Raw genomic sequence first — 18,389 nt, forward strand, 5'->3', positions numbered from 1 at the left:
CCGTTATACAACGATCGCTTGATGAATCATAAAAAAAAACATGAGACTCCAAGCAGTAAAAGCAGGCGAGCAGCAAAATGAGAAAATCAACCACGCTTGATGCACTTGGCTGCAGAGATATAAGGGAAGCTGTAACGATGGGGCAATATGTTTGGGGCCACCACTCCACGTGACGTGCTGGCGGGGTTTGTTCGATGGAAGCAATGTAGCACGTCAAAGTTACTCAAAGGCCTGCTCATGCTGTGAGTTGGAGTTCTGTTTATGGCCGGCACGATCCGAGATCAATGTTCAGAATGGAGAAGTTGCGTAAGGACTTCAGTATGGTAACTGGAGGAGGAGGAGGAGGAGGAGGAGTTTTCAATTGGAAAGCTAATCTTAACATTATAGCGGGCTTCACACGACCGAGTGCGCGATCAGCAGATGATGGGTTCGTCTCGGGAGAGAGAAAGAGGTTACCCCAAAACGGAATGATCGACTTGCCGACCGTGGACAGAGCAACAGTTTTCAAGCGATACCGATTCTGAGTTCCTACATTCGGGCCTGCATATCAAGTAGGTGTGCCCTGACAATGTCCATTTAGTCGATCAACGGTATCGAAAAGAGTTCAACACACACTGCAAACCAAAAAAAAAAAGTATAGAGAGAAAAAACCTCAGAAACTGGTCTTCTCAATTGCTGCCAATGGCCCCTTTCGGGCACTGGCAGGGGTTCTTTTGTGTCCAGGTTTTCTTCGTTTGCCATCCATTCTCTATCTGCCCCAAGATCACTATCTCCACCTTCTCATGACTCACCAATTATCGCGTTCGATTCGGTTCCACTCAGCTGCAGTGTGCCACCACCGGCAGTAATGGCCTCCAGCATAAGATGATCGACCAAGAACAAAGCATTAGAATGCACGAGCGGTCCGGGGGTATGGTTTCTTTTTTGCTCCCCTCGCAGGGTAGTGGCATCGATCGAGTCTTTTTAAGTGGAAAAAGTTCCGCAAACACGCACCAAAGAAAGTTCAACGTGCTTGGGCGATGGTGATGGTACGATGCATCCCAACTGGATTGTGGTGGGTATGGACTAGAGGTTGGATGTCGATCACCTTAGGCCCTCCATGGTGGTCCACCGGTAATTGTGGTGCGCGGTAATAATCGATGTTGGTTCCTTTGTTATTGGAGGAAATGGCAGCACAGAACTGACTACTATTGTGGTTGGAAAGGTTTCGGAATTCTTTCGGTTAGTTGAATAGATGTTATGTTCAACTTTTCTGGACCATGTTGATCGATTAACATGGCAATAAAAGGCAGCTCTTGAAAAGAGAAATGCATGGTATCATGTTATCAATTATAGCGATAACATCTAAGGCCTATTGAAGCAAAATTTTAAACACCTTTTAAAAGAGAACAATTCCTTCCGCATGAATTTTTATGCTGCTCCTTGCCGAATGTGCTCGTTGTATGCTTAAAATGCCGGAAGCATTTGTTCCTCAAACCCGTTTCGGCACGCCAGAGAACCTTTACACTTCCAAACGCCGAATGTCGTACGTCAAAGCATCACCAGCACCGAAACTAGCCACATTACGATGCCCTAAGCGTGCCCGTGCCAGGTACGCAAGAAGGTTCAATATTCTTAAGCAAGGTTGTAAACAATTTAGAGCGAACAAGATTAAATAACCGACCGAGAACCTTCGCACTGTCGATCCGTTGAATTTGAAGAAAGAACACGCCGTTTGTCGGGTTTCGTCGACCGTTTCCCGCCCGCTACTTTATCTGCGCTTTGTGAAACCATTCGCAAATCGGCAGCTTCCTAACGCAGCGTCTACCTGCGGAGATTAGACAGCGTTAGGCAGGAAAACCTTGAATCACAGCACACCATCACAGTGGGAATCGGTCTAGCTGGGAGCGTAGCAGAGAGAGAGAAAGAGAGGGTCTGCGAGGATCGTTGAGGTGGTATGATTCAGTTCGTACGGTTAGCCTCACGTTTTCTGTTCAATGGGGACAGGGTTTTTAGGGTTTTATTTTGGATTGTTCATTAGAATAAATTTATATAGAAACTAATGAACTGTTTTTAAGAATATTGGTAGTATTCATGACACCAAAATATAAAAAAAATTGAAAGAACACTAAAAAAATAATAATGAAACAGACATAGTTTCATAATCACCATCGGTGTAAAGTTGATTTATGTGTATTGTGTAATATTTAACGAGCTTCAAATATAAAAATATTCTGATGTCAAATATAACGATTTTAAGAACACACTGATCTTCTTCCTGAAAGATTACTGTTCATTTGATAAATATCTTCATTTGGTATTAAACATATACACTTCTTGAAGTAAGAATCTTTACCAAATGTTAAGCTATCTTCAAAGTTTCCAGAAGGTTATGTGAAATTTTAACAAAAATGAACAAACTTCATTAGCTAATCGAATTTATCCGAGCTCAACAAAAACAGAACATCAGTCGGATGCAAAAAAAACGACGCGATTTATACTAATTTGTTTTTAACAAACCACATTGTCAGTAGTTTGAGAACTAAGGCTAAGGGGTTCCGGGTTACAGTAGTCAGCTCGTCCGACTTAACAACATGCCTATCGTGGGTTCAAGCCTCAAATAGATCACATCCCCCCCTAGCAAGTACTGACTATCCGGTTGTGTGGTACTAAATAATTCTCGAAGGCCAGCAAAAGCTGGCATGACCATCGAACAAAAGAAAATACTTGTTTTTATAAAGTGAGGTTTGTTTTTTTTCATGTAATTTCTATTCTTCTTCTATTTGGTGTAACGTACTACGCGAACATGCCTGCCTATGCAGGCTTTCGAGACTTAATTCATTACCACGCAGCCGGATAGTCAATCCTTGCTACGGGGGGACGGTGCATTCTAGGCTTTAACCCATGACGGGCATGTAATTGAGTCGTTCGAGTTGACGACTGTACCACGGGACCGCCCCCCCCGTAATTTCTATTGTCTGTTGTAAATGGTAGGTTTATTTTGAAATAATAATGTAAGGTCCGGAGAGTTTGAGATTCATGTTATAAATTTCAAAATGATTTATTTATTTTATCTTTAGATAAAATTACGTCGAAAAAATCTTTTTTTGGACTTGGTATTTCAATATGTCTTAATGAGAGGATTAGATTAAATGGTGTTCATTTTTAATCTGTGTTGATTTTTTCTAATAAACATCATTTGGTTTCCAAGATACGATTAAAAGCTTCTTGCGATGAGCACCAAACGTAGAGAAACCCTTTATGCCCCACGAATGTACACACATACAGCCGTAAGAGCGGGCATCTCGCTCGTATCTAGCCCCTTTTGAGAAGGCCCGTGCGACAGAAGGGTGAGCAAACCTTTCTCGCAAAGTAGGCAATGACCGTAGTACATGCGGCCGCGAGAGCTGTGTTGTCAATGGATTCGTGTGTTGGAAGCTGGTCCCTAAGGGACGCCAGGAAGGTCGGTGTGGTAGTGGCTCTGGGAGGGATTTCAGATCGCACAGCTCGCACAGTCCGTGCGCACCACACCGGTGAGTGTGCATTCGTGTGCGTGTGTCGTAATGTCGGCCCAACAGGTCACCTCGGAGAAGAGTGTGAGCAAGCAAACGAGCGAGCGAGCGAACGGGCGAGCGTGTTGAGCTGGTAGCGCAGGTTTTTTTCTTAGTTTCTCCCCATCACTCAACGGCGCAAGTCCGGCGCACTGTTGGTTCGTTGCGTTACCGTGCGTGCGTACGGGTTTCTCCTTCACGGCATCGAAAGGTGTTTGCTGCACAGTGTTTTCGCGGTTTCACGAAGCTTAAACTGCATAGCAGTAGGGGATTACTTTATTGTTGTCCTCTTTTCAAAACGCGTGTGCTGGTGTGCTTTCGTGGATTTGTGACAAAATTTCACCAAAAAACTGCCGAAAAGCTTTTTTTGTGTAAGTGTCGATCGTCATCAGTGCCATTGGTGCAAATGAATTGCATCGTGAGCTGACCGCTTTTTTCTGCGTGTATTTTTTTTAGTGCAGTGCAAGTGGTGATGGTGGTGGTACTTTGTACCGCTGGTTTGTGCTTACTCAACCTCCCTCAACGGTGGTTGTTGTTGTGCTGGGGCTTCACAGAGGGTGCTTACAGGGAGGGGAATGGGGCCGCTTAAAAACCACCCCATTCCATACGAATGGTTCGGTCACCGGCGCAGGAAAGCTCCGTCACTCCGTCAGCAGTGTGTGTTTGTTCCATTTTATCGGGCTTTTTGCGTTCGTTTCGTTCCATTCCGTTCGCTCCGTTCGGACTCGAACCGGCCTGGCGGAACGTGTGTGATCTTGTTACCTTCATTTTTCTCATTTCTTTGCTCATCTTGCTGCTGCTGCTGCTGCTGCTGCTGCTGAAGAAGAAGATGATGATGATGATGATGATGCTGCTGTTTATGTTTTAGCTTTTCTTCTTCCATTTGTACCTTCCCTACCGGGGTGCGTTCTTCTTATCAACCGGTTGTTTCGGGCTCTTGCGTTTCTCTGCTTGCCTTTTGCTAAAGGTTTGTTTTAGTGTTGCTGCCCGTTGCCATTCTTTTGTTTCTATCGCACTTTTCCTTCGGTCGGTGTTGTGTATTTGTGTGGTTCCTTTTTCTTTCATTTTCTTCGATGTTTTCCACCGGTGTGCCGTGTTTGCTACCTCGCCCGATGCTCATTTTCTAACGTGTTCTTGTTATTTCTCTCTCCTCCTCTCGGCCGTACCGAAGCCAAAGAAAGGCTAACAAGTTACCTTCTTGCTTTGCTTTCGATTCTTTGCTGTCCTGTGTTATTTTTTTTTTTACTTCCTCTTTGGATTCCCTTTTTTCACCATTTATTTTTTTCGAGATCATTTTCCTGCCTGATGTTGCCTGCTGCACTCGGTTTACTGCTATTTGGGCCAGATTTTCTGTTTTCCGTTTTCGCTTCTCGATTCATACGCTTTGGTGCTTTGATTTCACCTTTTCTTTATTCTTTTTCGTTCCTCTTACCCATTGGTTCATTGTTATGTTTTCGAATATCTCTCTCTCTCTCTCTCTCTCTCTCGGGCATGGTGCATTTAAAATTTATCTTCTTTTCATTTGTTTTGTCATGTTTCTCGATCCATCGTGGTGTATTTCTAAGCTTTGCGGGGCTTTGTTTTCTCGAAGCTTCGCTTAAGGTGCAAATAGCGATGGTGTAGACGGGCAAAATTTTCTTGGAAATGCATCAAAATGTGCATCTGCTTTCGGTAGAGACTGTAAAGCGTAGCATTTGCAAAAAAAGACATACCAAGTTTGAAAGGAAGGTGATTGATTACGAGCCTGAAATTAATTCAGATTCATTCATCAATCGTACCAGCACCGAAAAAAAACAACATTTAAACTAGTGTGGAAGAACGATAAGACAGGAAGTGACATTCCACCCTCGTGAATCTTCAGCCGAAAGCGCAATCCCGAGGGTTTGCGACCGAAGCGGTCCCCTTTCTCTGTACGTGAAGGAATATTAATTTTGTCTCACGGTCCTGCTGCCATCGAGATCCATCCATTGGCTTCAGTTGCACCGTCGGCTCGAGCCCGTCAGCTGTGTGTTGCAGCAGCGGCCGAAAGGGTCTTTTTTCGGTTGCTGTTTCGCATCGATGGGAAAAAAGCGAGGCCCAAACCACCCGTGGCAGCCGTGTTTTATCTTTCCCAACCCTACCGCACGCACACACACACACACACACTCACTGGGAGTGGGAACTTAGTGCGAAGAAACGGGGGACGTCATGGGAACACGCCCGTGATGATGGAATTTTATTCGCTAGGGTGCGTTTTGCGGCACCATAGTCCGCTCATTGAATGCATCGGCACACACTCACACACACACACACACACAAACACAAAGGGAAGGGGAGCTTTTATTTTGGTTTTGGAAAGGGGTATGGCGCACACCACCGAAAATGGGCGTCATTATTGCATACACGGCGTACGGGGCGGCGTAGTAGCAGCGAAGCGGTGGTCGCGATAAGCGCGAGTGCCGTCCCTTCCTGTTTTACCTGTTATCAGCTGGCCGCAAAACCCAGCGTACCGGCAAAGGCCCTGTAGACAAGCGGCAACACGCAGCAAAACATGTCTTGTGATTGCTTCCAACAAGCTTCAACTTAAACAGTTGTTGACTGAAAAGCGATCCTTTTCGCGCTTTGTTTATGCTCTGACAAGATCGCGGGTTGGTGCTTGCGTTCCGGTGAAAATAGTTCGTGGAATAATGTGCTGCAAGTGCGTCTACTAAGCGTTGTCCAAGCATCATTCCCGTCTAACAAATATCCAAACAAATTAAACCCCTTTTAACTCTCCCAAATGTTTAATACTGTTCTTTTGTTTCTTTTTTCCCCCGTGTAGGTGATTCCATCCATAAATCCCTCCAGTAAATTAGAGTCATCACCTTTGCTGATTGTGCTCTCAGTTCTAAAAAATAACTGCAGCGATAAAATAGAGCGAATCTTCGCGAATGCAAGTGCAAAAATTAGGGTTGTTCCGGCTTCAATTCTCACCTGTGTTGATGTGTGTGTCTGTGTATTATAAGTGAACGTGTTGCACCACCTGGTGTACGTGTTGGTGAGTGAATTTTTCCAGTAATCAATTACTCCGCTCACACAGGGAGGCAAAATTGTATCGCGATAACGAGCCGCGAGTGCAGTAAAAGTAGCAAAAAAAAGGAAAGAGCATCGACACCAATCACTCAATCTTTCCCAGTGCAAAGGCGGAAGCAAGTGAAGCAAGAAGCTTTTCCCCGTTCATTACCGCGCTGGTGCCTGTGCGTGTGTACGTTTGTATGTGTGCGTGGTGGTGTAAAGGTGTTTGATGGAAATTAAACCTTTCGCTCGGCAGTGATCAAAGTGAGCAAAAAAGAAGAAGAGGAAAAAAGCTAAAAAAACGGGAAGCGGAAAATTCAGTGACCGGAACGGGATCGGAAGTACCGGAATTGCAATATCGCTGTTGGTGAAGGTGGGCAATACACGCGAATGGTTCTTCCGTTTTGGAGTGAATTGATTTTTGCTATCCATTTTTTCTCTGTGTGTGTGCGCGCGTGTGTGAATCTGTGGGCAGTGTAAAATGCATCGACCCTGTGCGTGTTACATTCACCGCATCGAGGTGATTGATTTCTATTCAAATTAGTGAGAGAGGTTGCAAAACAAAAAAAAAAGCTAAACCAAAAGCCGATGAATTGTTGAAAGTGTTAAATAGGAAATTGTATTAAACAAAAAAAAAAACGCGTGTTCCCTGCTTGGTGCAACACCTTGCTCCTTGCTCTACGTGTGCACCATTTAAATGCCACCACAGATACTGCCACAGATACTGGGCAGCAGCGGCAGCACCAGCTCGAAGATGCAGTCCCGCGACCATCCGTTTAACCGATCAACCCGGCCGCTGCTCGAGCGGCGAGCCCAGCCGCAGGTGGTCAGCACCAAGAAGCAGTACCAGTACGGGGCCGGCTCGACCCAGCAGCCGACGGTACCGACGCGCGGCTACAACGACTTTAACCTGATCAGCCGCCAGTACGAAACGTGGAACTCGAACCACTCGCACAAGGGCTACCCGTACGGCAGTCCACCGTCGCCAACGCACGATTTTCAGTTTTCCGACATCGAGGGGCCGCAGCGGACGCAGCACCACCAGCGCACCGTGCACCAGTACACGGTGAACAGCAACAACAGCGATGACGACGACGATGACGACTACGACGAGCTGGTGTACCATCACAATCAGCTTAACGTCGCGTCGAGCGGAACACCGGCCGGGCTGAAGGTGGCCAATCAGCAGCTGCGCCGGCGGCTGCTCGATGCAGCGTCCCCGACACCGCCCGTACCGCCGCAGCGGACGGGCGTGCACAAGACGCCGCCGCCGCCACCGTCACGCGGCCGCACAGCGGACCCAGCAGCTCCACCGATCGCCCCGGCCGACCTGGACGGGCCGTTCGTGTTCGGTGTGCATCATCCCAACACGTTCACGCCGGCGTACGGTGCCAAGGCGACACTGTACGGGACCGGGGCGACGACACTCGGCGGCAAGGATGCAAAGGATGCGCTGCACTCCAGTCCCGACACGAGCCAGGTAGGTCTGGCAGCCGTCTGGCAGCGGGTGGGTGGTTTACCTGCGGGTTGGGTTTGAGTTGTTTGATTCGTTTACGTCTCGAAGGCGGGTCCGGTGGGTTGGACGGTATGATTTCCAAAGTTTGTTAAACTGCTACGGTCGCCCAATCCTGATTCAGACTCGGCTCGGCGTGTCCTGCAATCGAACACACGTAAGCTCTTGGCGGGTAGCGTACTCGGACCGTCTTTATACGGGTTCGCTTGTTATGTGGGATGTGGCAAACGACAACTTCTGCAAACAAAGTAATCACTCTTAAGACTTGCGGGTACCCGCACAGATCCGTACCTGCTAGTTAGCGCAGGTACGAGCGGCAAAACTTTGGCAAAAACACGCGACAAGACGTTCTGTGAGAATGTTAGAAAGCTGATGCCTTCGATATTATCAAGTTTGCATAAAACGTAGTCGTGCGATGTTTTTGGCGATGGAAATCGCTATCGACAGCGGAGTGGAAAGCCACCAATTCAAGAAATGCTTCTTGGGAAGGGAAATGCTTCTTCACGCACGCGTTGGCTTGCCTAAGAGGACAAGCAAACGTACCTTAACCTCAGTACCGTGTGTACAATAATTTATGAGGGTTGACTGGTTGGATACTCACCCAACCCAATCGTGGAATGTGAAGAAGAGCTCGGTTGTGAATACACCCTTTCCAACAACGGTTGTGTGTGCTGTTGGTTTTCTATTCTTTCTGCACAGCTTTGGGAACGTTTCGGTTGCGGCTGACTGCATGGCAAAATTGTCCTCGTCCCTCGTTTGTGTCTAACAAGAAAGAGAAGCATCGAAGGTACGCATTTCTACCATCGAAATTGTGTTTATTCTTCCCAGTTTCGGGAGTTCCTTTTTTTATGGCGGGGGAAATCTCTCACAATTTTACTTCCACCTTTGCAGCGTCACTGCGTTAGGGTTCGCCCTCGTTTAGTAATCCATGCCGTGTGTGTATGTGTGTGTTGTTTCCCTAGTGAAACAATTCTACCATGGGAATGCAGCAGCAAAGCAATTCCAGGTAGGTAAAAGGTGCGCTAATGTGCTGTAATTGAATTTAATGGCGAATATCTAATGCACCAATCGTGAATGCAATAACTGTAAGGGCGATGGGAGGGGGGATAATGGTGCAGGAGACACACAATGCAACCGGTGCTGCACGATGCTGATGTTCCAGACACTATCCTCTGCTTCCGGTGCGGCTTATTTTTAGCTATTCTTATCGTGTTGAGTCACGAGCCATCGATGTCGGCAGGCAACGCCGGGTTTGGCGGCCAACCATTGCGACACTGTGTGCAAAATGTAAAGATATCACGTCCGACGCTCTTATCTGGTCGAGGCCGCAACTGCACGCTGCTTGATTATGACGTTTTATGATACTGGGTCTGTGTGTGTGTTATCGGTGCAGTTGGCCAGAATCGTTAGACGAGAGTTGTTGTTGTTTTGTTCACTCCTGCTTGGCTCGTGGTGTGTTTTGTGTCCCATCTACGTATCAACTCTTTGCATTGTCCACTTCACAGCCCGGGATATTGCTAGAAAGGTGCAATTTACCGATTAGCTTCTGTGCGTTGATTGTCAAATTAGCGCTGAAAGTGTTGATTGGTGGATATGAAAAGCCTGGTCGTACCATTCCCATGGCCGTATCGTCAAGCGCTACCAATAAAGTAATACGAATCATTTTTTTTTTCTTTTTGGTTCCATAAAAATGTGACCAGGAGTAGTCCTCCGTCAATCGAAAGATTGAAAATTGTTGTAGAAATTGAGTATGGAGTGCAATTTTACATAGGAAATACTTACACGGAAAGACGAAAGGAACCGACCAAAAGATAGACCAAGATAGGGTAAAGTACAAAGTGGTCTTCCGTGCAAAAACGATTCTTCTTTTGCTGCTTTTATGAGAAACTCAAATGTCTAGATGGGCCCCAACCCTCCCGGAGGCATATGTTTACATGAGCAAAATAATGCTACAGGCTTATTCATGCAGCCCCGGGCACATAGTTCCAATTGGCAACTGCGAACGAGAAACACGCGGTGTTTGCCAAGCCGGCATATCGAGTCAGGTGCAGCTGGGCGTTCTGCGTTAACGTTTAACATTTAGTGAATGAAATCGCTGTTTTTGCTTCCCTTCCTCCCTTCCAAACAGGGAAACGATCGGGGTGTGTTTGCTCCGACGAATATTTTATCACCTTTATCTTGAACGCAACGGTTTGCTTTCGGTAGCTGCCAATTGCGCTAGGCAAACATGCGTGCGTGAATGGTAAGGTGTTACCCAGTCGTGGTTTCTGCGATATTGCTTGTTTGTTCAAGCAAAATGGATGTGTTTGTGCTGTTTTCAAGAAGGTGAGAAGTTGCAGGTTCCAAGATGGTTTGCAGCATCTACCCGTTTGACGGTGGTTTGAGAATGAAAAGTTCCAGCGACTTTCATCGCTGGAAGAGGTGAGATGTGCTGAAGAAAAATTAATAAGTGAAAAAGTTGGAAGATTATAATTTCAATTCCGAATCACATCACATGTTCCAACAAAACGTTGTAAATGGCCACGAAACGATCGCATTATTTATTTATGCTCTTTATGTGTAACGTGACTGTCTCAGATGACAATCAAATATTATCACAAGCTCTTGTGTTTTCTGCGACCATGAAATGGCACCCTTTCTCTGCCCTTCCTGTGCGACTGTTCAACTTCACCGACTGTAATGAGCTGAAGAAGTTTGCTCTCACTTGAGAAATTTAATTCATTTGAGCATCGCCTCAAAGTGGTACCAGCAGCATCATGTGGTTCACCAAAAAGCACCTTGTTTGTTGTGCTAATTCGTCGCTTAACCGAACTTTAGCACCATGTATCGAGGCACAGCGGATGCAAACGGATCTTTATCTTGACGGGTTTTGGTGTTTACGTTATACAACATCATTTGTCACGCGGCGCTTGTGTGTTGATGTCAAGTAATCGGTAAACAACAGATCCTCCAAAAACTCCGAGATTTTGTAGCAACGCAGGCAAGAAACGCAAGGCAGCCCCACACATGTTGTTGCCCCATATAGCGCACGGTACGGTCGTTTAAGGGGAGGGTAATGTATGCTGTGCCGAGCCACTTTACCGGCGTGCCACACGCCACGGCAAGCCGCTTCCTGGCGCTGTGTAGAACAATTTAATTAAAATCATTGAAAATTCAATACAACGTATGCTTTGCTTGTGCAGGCTGCAGGACGCGTGTTTTCGCGGTCGACACTCAACCATTCCGGGCCCGGGCCCCGTTAATTATGCTTCATTCGCTCCCTCGTTGCTACCACCTTGAAGGGAAAGCAGAAAACTTTTGCACACACACACATACACCTACACTTGCTTCAGCAACCACACACACAATTTGTGCGTAATGAAGGCAACAATGAGCGTCCCATTAGTTAGGCCGTAGGATAGGGTGTTGTGCATGATTTGTGTGTGTGTGTGTGCGCGCTTCCGCCGACACGCTTAATGGGGTGGTTTTGTGTTGGCTGTTTTGAATTGCTCAAGGACGAGTTGTACCGGTTGCATACCTTTCAGGCGCCGTGCATTACTTTCAGGGCAAGCCGCTAGCCGAGCAGCAAACCGCACAAACGGAAACACGAAGCAATCCTTAAGAGTGGCCGCCCGCGTTGGACGTTGTTGAGCACGATCCGCCGCGTGTGCAGAAGGGTTTGGCAATAAAGCACACCGTACAGCAGCAAAGCTCAAGAAGCAGTAGGAACGTTTCTGGGCGAGAAGTATGGCACGTACGAAACGACGGTTCTGCGGCCGGTCCTGGGGATCGTACTGCTTACGGGAGCGTGAGAAAGCTGCTGACAGGCTGTTTGCATCCTGCCATGGCCTGCCATTGTTCTATAGCTTCCTATTCATCTGTTGGTCACGGAGTGTGGTGCTGTTTTTAATTTTTCCTCTTTTTTTTCTTTGGGGGAATGAAAGGCTGATGAGCAGCCGCACGGAACCACTTTTGATTTGCATAAGAAATTAAGCGACTGACGTTGACGGCAGTCGTTCACTGGGCGGAAAGCCTAGGCACATTCATCCACAGCAATGCGCCAGAAACGTAGTCAAACAGAGTTTGTGCTCGTCTGGCACATGATCTTTCCAGCGAGTCAAAAAAGTGGCATGACAAAAAACACCAAAAAAGCGCTGAGAAAAAGCTTCAACGCATTTGGGAACCAAAGAGACATATGACTCGCCCCTTATGGATGGTATGAATTTCCATACGGACATGTTGCTGCCTTCGTTGAACACTTTAAGAGTGATAGTGGGGGTGTGGATGGGGGGCAAATAATTTCCGATAGCGGAATCGAGGTTACCGTACTGACAACCTGTGCGGTAATTAGACGGTTGCTGCCGATCGTCCGAAACGATGCTGCGAGATGGATGATTGACGCTGCGAAAACCAACGCGGTTTGAGGTCGACGATTGGAAGCATTTCAATTGAAAGTGTGAGTGTGTGCGTGTGGTAAGTGTGCCACCGAGCTGGGGTAGGGAGCTTTCGCCACACATATGCCCCGACACGTGTGCCTGACACGATCCAATTCGTGGTTTCGATGCGTTTTTAATACCGCACAACCGCAACCATCCGTACACGGAGGCATAGTTTTGCAACATTGGTTGAAATGGTTGTTTTGTTTATTTTTTTCTTCTTTTTTGTTAAAAACCCCTTCAGGGACGACAAATTCAATTTCAGCCAAATGCATCAGGTTATTGAATGTTGTGATGGGTTTACTGCAGCAGGTGAATGAGGGTATTAATTAGCTTATTGTCGGAAAGCATTAAGCTGATTGTGGTTTCGGTTGCTGTATATGGGTAATCAGAATCGCATATTCAGAAAATGCTGCAAATGATAAAAGTCGTTTGTACTAATTCTCTTTCCCACAGTATTTGTGTTTTACTTTAGAGAGATGTCTCTTCAATTAGGGTAGCGTTTTTTATTGTTTTTATTTAACATCTTTCAAGGGCTTATGATTAGAAAGAATCATGTAATTAAAATCATTTAATAACTGTTCTTAACAATTATTTCATACCTACTGACTATTATTTTTACCTCTCATAGAGTAAAACACTATCTTAAATGAACGGAGTATATTTAGCAACATTTGAATTTTCAGCTCTGTTCAATCATAACATAACAGAATCAAAGTTTCTGCTTGTATATTAACGCCATAAAATGTGATGCGTTGTTCTGTGAATAAACAGGAAACAAACGCGCAACAATCAGCGCGTACTTTCGCTTTTTTAGAGTGGCGCAGGAAAAAGCAACAATCATTACGAAATAATGAGCAGAAAAATGCGTTCTACAAAAAAGCAAAGAAAAGGAACAATACCTTAACGATTGCTGACTTTCGCAAACGAGATCAATTCAATTGTGGCGTTAATGATGATAATCTCATTTGCTTAGAATTTAATTCCCCCACAATGAGAAGGTTCGTTGGAGGCTGGCGGAAAGCAACCCATCGAGAGAACCAGAACTCCAGACCAGACGCTTACAAAAATGAAGCAAGAAACAGATAAGAAAGGGAGAGACAGGCAGAGAAAGAGAGCGAAAGTGACAGAGAGAAAGATGTTTGAATCGTTTTTTACGGTTTCCTGACTTTGCCTGGCTACAACCTGGCTTGGTGGTTGTTGTCTTTTTGGAACTCAGATGTTAGATCTCTGCTATAGAAGCCACTTTAGAATAAAGGATATTCCTTGCCGTGTACACGTAACACGGCGAATGTTGAAAACCTATACCCGGAGGGTGCTCTTTCCCACCAGAACATTGGGCCTGGCCAAACTTCCATCTCTCATGACCGTTATTGCGTGCCGACTAGCACCAAACCGCAACACACTTCCTGAGGCGATTGGTACACTTTGCTACTTTTCGTTTTTAAATTTTTCGACCAACACCAACGCCAAGCTTGCCCGGCATCCGGTTCGAAGGACCAAAGCGCTCTTTGCCGCGACGCGAATACCCCAGGGGTAAAATACCTCACAGTGCTTTTTGACCCGATCAGTGTGCGTGTGTGTGTGTGTGTGTGTGTGTGTGTGTGAGAGAGAGAGAGTGTATGTACGGTAGCTTTAACTAGTTAAACCACCGAGCTTTTATTATTTCATCGTACCTCGAAAAATTTGCTACGGATGATCACCAACCATCAACCCGGAGATTGCCCGGAGGGTAGTTTACGGTGGCGCAAGCTCAGCGCTTGGCAAATGAGTTCATATTTATGGGCGAGAGCGTTCCGTGCTCGTGAGGTCTGTGTCAGCAGAAAGCGATTCGTAGCGATGAGGTTGGAAGATTGAAGATTGGAACTTGGTGCTAGATGGAAGGGAGCGGCAGGGAGGAAGAATGAACTGTCTGTGATATGGAAAGGTGCGTCCGGAAGCAGCAGCAGCAGCAAGGCAAGAAAAATGGTTGTACCACTGGTAGTGGTGATGGTAGTGAAGGTGCTGGTGAAACTCGTTGTTGCGAAAGTAATTTTTATAATCTGATTAAAGTCTCTTCTGCCACACTGCGCTGCTTACACCACCCTACCCGTACCCAGAGTTTGGTGAGTCTGCTAAGCTGCTGGCGGGACTCGAAAGAAGCTCGACGTGAACAGTGCTAAAGAAACTTCTTTCTTATCCCGATGATAAAACGGCCACCCCGTCGCACTTTACCAGCGCGAGACTCCCATCTTGTGGGGGAGGGGGGAGGGTTTTGGTCGTGCACATCGGCACAACCTCATCGTTTGTTGCTTTATCTCTACCCCCCTCCCGTGGGGATTCTTATTCTTGGGTGTACGCTTACATACCCTTCCAGCGCTGGTCTGTGTTACATATTACAGTCTATTGCATACCGTGCGTTTTATTTTCTCCTTTTGGCTTCCAAACGACGGTGCGCAGTGGTGTTTATGAAGCAGCGATGTTCCAATTTCTATTTCACATTCACCCTCCCCTAAACGCTCCTTTCATACCGCAAATGCGCGAGTAATCGTAAAATGCGCCAACCGAGTGATAATAGTTATCACAGTTTAAGATGTTTAGACACTAAGTGGATTAGGGTACAAGTGTTTTGGGCCGCCTTTCGTCCCCTGTCCTCACGGCCCTGTAATAAAGCCGTAGGCGAACGAGAACCGTGATTGAAGATGTGGTTTAACGTATTTTCCACCATGTTTTTTGGCGATGTTCTAACAATGTGTGCTGTAAAATCGAATACAGCTAAAGTAGGCTGCTGGTGTGTGCGGTCAACCTTTTATCATTTAGCGGTGTGCGGGGCAGCATCAACATCTTTGGCTGTTTCCGGCCGAGCTGGGATGCTCCGAGCTTTTAAGCAGATTATTTTCCAACCAGAACAAAACGCCAGTAAGCTTCCAGCCACCGCTATCCACATTCGGTTCCATTATTTAGGCCGCGTACCGTGACGGTCGGCAACCGGGAAACCAAAGGTCAAATGTTAATCGCAACCAGGGAATAGTGGCTTTTGCGAGATTGTTTCTCCGTCTCCCAGTGCCACAATCTCGACCCTGTATATGATGGGGGGAAAAGCACTGCATGAAATCTCATTCATGCCTCACCACTGCCTGCCCCTCTACGTCCAGTGTGCTGGCATCCGTGGTTCGCGCGTTACCGTACGCCACCATTTCTCCAGCTGGATGGAGGGTGGTTGGGAACCGGTTTTTTGAATACCAAAACCTCGTGAATAGAGCGCCGAACGGCCATCTTGCAGGTGGTTGGCAGGTTTTCGTTGTTCCGTGCGAATAGCGGTAGTCGCGACGACGCCATCTCAAGACAAACGCAAAACGGTCGATGGGTTACAAACTTATCTTGCTTTTGGTTTTTTTTTTGCATTAACACTATGGAAGGAAGTGTTTCGTAGTGTGTGGGCACATTTTTGAGAGTGTAAAAAAAGTCTAGGTTCATCACGTTCAATACTCGATCAGTAATCGTGCGTGATCAATCTACCTTACAAACCGTTTTAACCCAACATTCTGCTTAGTTTTTTTTTGCAAACGGTGCGCAAAATACATTCAAACAGATAGATGTTGTCAGACTTTTCTAGTATTATTCAGAAATTCTACCCTAGAAACGCGCCTGCTTGCTTCTTCCCCGCTGCTGGACGATCTTTTGTGTATCAAGTAGTAACTGCTCCAGTCATCCCTGGTATTTTCTTTGAAATGGCAAAGATAGAAGCAAACAATCTCCCTATCACTGCGGCATCTCGTTTTTGATGACAGTGTCTATCGTGCGAGTTGTTTCCCTCGTCAATTTTGCGAACAAAATGTGGGAGGACGGTAAAACATAAATAACCAAAGGCAGAAAAGAGTTTCTGCATTCAACTGGTGCTTCAAAAGATCTGAGAGCTGTTGGGCCGTTGCTAAACACGTGTCAATTCGTACGCTTATACATGAATCATTTTGGATGGAGTGTATGCTCATGCACTACGAGAGCGAATATTCGATTTCATGTGAAATTCTTCGCTCGATGAACGCGTTTTTATGGTTGCTTGTGTGAAGCATTCTGAGAATTCTATGTGTATATTTGCGCGCTTGTATAATTACTGTAGCATGCTGCATGAAGTGTGATTTTGTTGATAACTTCCATTGAACGTGCCTGCATGCTACACGAAGTAGATAACTTCCGCGATACACGATGGTTGGCGCTCTATAAAATCGCTCTATTCAATGTCATCTGCAATCTCAAATAAAACTCATCTGCAAAAGATTCTTTGAAAGATATTGGGAACACCACTGTACCACTTTTTTGCCACTGAGCGTTCATAAGGTGTCAATTTTGATTGATGCGAAACAAAATCCTTGGAGCAAATAAATTCATGGAATGCAAAAGTTTAACCTTTTCAAGTCTATTTGTAGCGACCTAACAAATCTGGGAGCAAATTCTTGAGAAACGTTGTGCTGTTCTTTTCCATTCCTGGTAACGGGTTTTAATATCGTCTTTAGTCGGGCTTTTGAATTTTACCTTTTCCACACAAGAAGGAGCAAATTCACAAGAGTTAGTTTTTTTTCAGCTTCGGGCGCAGTTGCTGCACTAGGCTCTCTGTATTTGCCTTCCGAATGAAGATTTTCAGCAAACTCCACCAAGACATTCACACCGAAGGATTGAGGATTTTAGTAGCAAAGCTACATTTTCTTGTTTTGTTCATCTTCGTGTTCCGTACTAAGTTCCGTACTCTTTGCGAGCATAAACTCTCGACTCGGAGGCAATTTGTGTTATGCACATGCAGGCTTGAAAGGCGGCAACGAATGCAGCTTCAGCTGGGAGAGTGCGTTTTTCATATACGAATTATCATTGTCAGCTTGACAAAATCCGAAAAAACGGGAAGCACGTAGCGAAGTGGTTTAGTTTAAGGCAACCGGATCCTTTCTAAATAATTGCCACCATTTTCGAACGACAGCCTGTCTGTGGTTTCTGGCCTGTATGGGGGTTGCTCCCGCAGCGTATGCTACGACGCTTTTGAGTTTCATGCTTCACACTCGGATGAAACCGTATGAATGGGGAAGCAAATGTTCAACGAAGCAAAAGATGAGGGTGCAGGAATAGTAAAAAAATGCATCTCACTGAATAAATGTCTACCAATGATGGTGTTAGTGGGACTGTGGAGTTTGCTTTTTACGATGCAAAATTATGGTTTTCATAATTATCGTCAGATCTTGTTATTCGTCTATGTGGTCTCGGGTAATATGAACTCAGTTTGTTTTATTTAACAGTCACTACGAGCTGTTATTAATATCACTACGATGAAAAGTAAAAATCTAGAAAAAAACGTATACATTTTTTTTCCTCGTAGTTTATAAAACTAATCCTCAATAGGCTATTTAAAACTTTGCATACTTTTAATAAACTTCCTTCTCAATACGATGTGAGGTAAACACATATCTGGTACTTACATCACCACCCCGTTCCCCGGTTAGGAAATGTACTGCCCAACAGCACTCAGTGTACTTACATGAACGCAAGAACGGTGATGGTGATACCCTTTACATGGTCAGAGCTTTCTTTCCACAACCATTCCAAAAGCTCAAAGGTAACAGCGAGCGGCTAAGCTGAGCGTGGGGTGTGTTTTGTGTTGCTGCACCGATTCCTCTGGAATGTACATGGAAGCATGCTGAGCTGCAGTAGCTTATGAGCTTCTGTTCTTAATTATTACACTGCAGCCGTAGTTATGGGTGTGCTTTTGCTCTTGCATGATCAAGTGTGTGACCGTCACACCGCACCGCCAGGCACTGATGCGTGGTACGATACTTAAAATAAATGAAAAGGTGGAAAAGCACAAGAGTAGCTCAAGACTTTGTAGTTCTCATCAGATGACTGTTGAGTAGGAATGTTGTTTCTGCTTCGTTAGCG

At 45.7% G+C, this 18,389-nt stretch overlaps 1 protein-coding gene across 3 annotated transcripts in view; it reads left to right on the plus strand.

The window, feature by feature from the left end:
- Positions 1-18,389, plus strand: part of LOC120949101 (uncharacterized) — a 252,172-nt gene that overhangs the window by 214,774 nt on the left and 19,009 nt on the right. Inside the window, exons 1-2 of one of the 3 annotated variants that reach the window (XM_049607777.1) lie at positions 3,589-3,901; positions 6,331-8,043. In XM_049607777.1, the coding sequence (XP_049463734.1) occupies positions 7,261-8,043 (783 nt within the window). In that variant the 5' untranslated portion in view covers positions 3,589-3,901; positions 6,331-7,260. Of the gene's footprint in view, positions 1-3,588; positions 3,902-6,081; positions 6,208-6,330; positions 8,044-18,389 lie in introns of those variants that run through there. The other 2 variants (XM_049607778.1, XM_049607779.1) reach the window with 2 other exon arrangements.

Source organism: Anopheles coluzzii, chromosome 2 (assembly GCF_943734685.1).
Source record: "Anopheles coluzzii chromosome 2, AcolN3, whole genome shotgun sequence".
Taxonomy (NCBI): Eukaryota; Metazoa; Arthropoda; class Insecta; order Diptera; family Culicidae; genus Anopheles; species Anopheles coluzzii.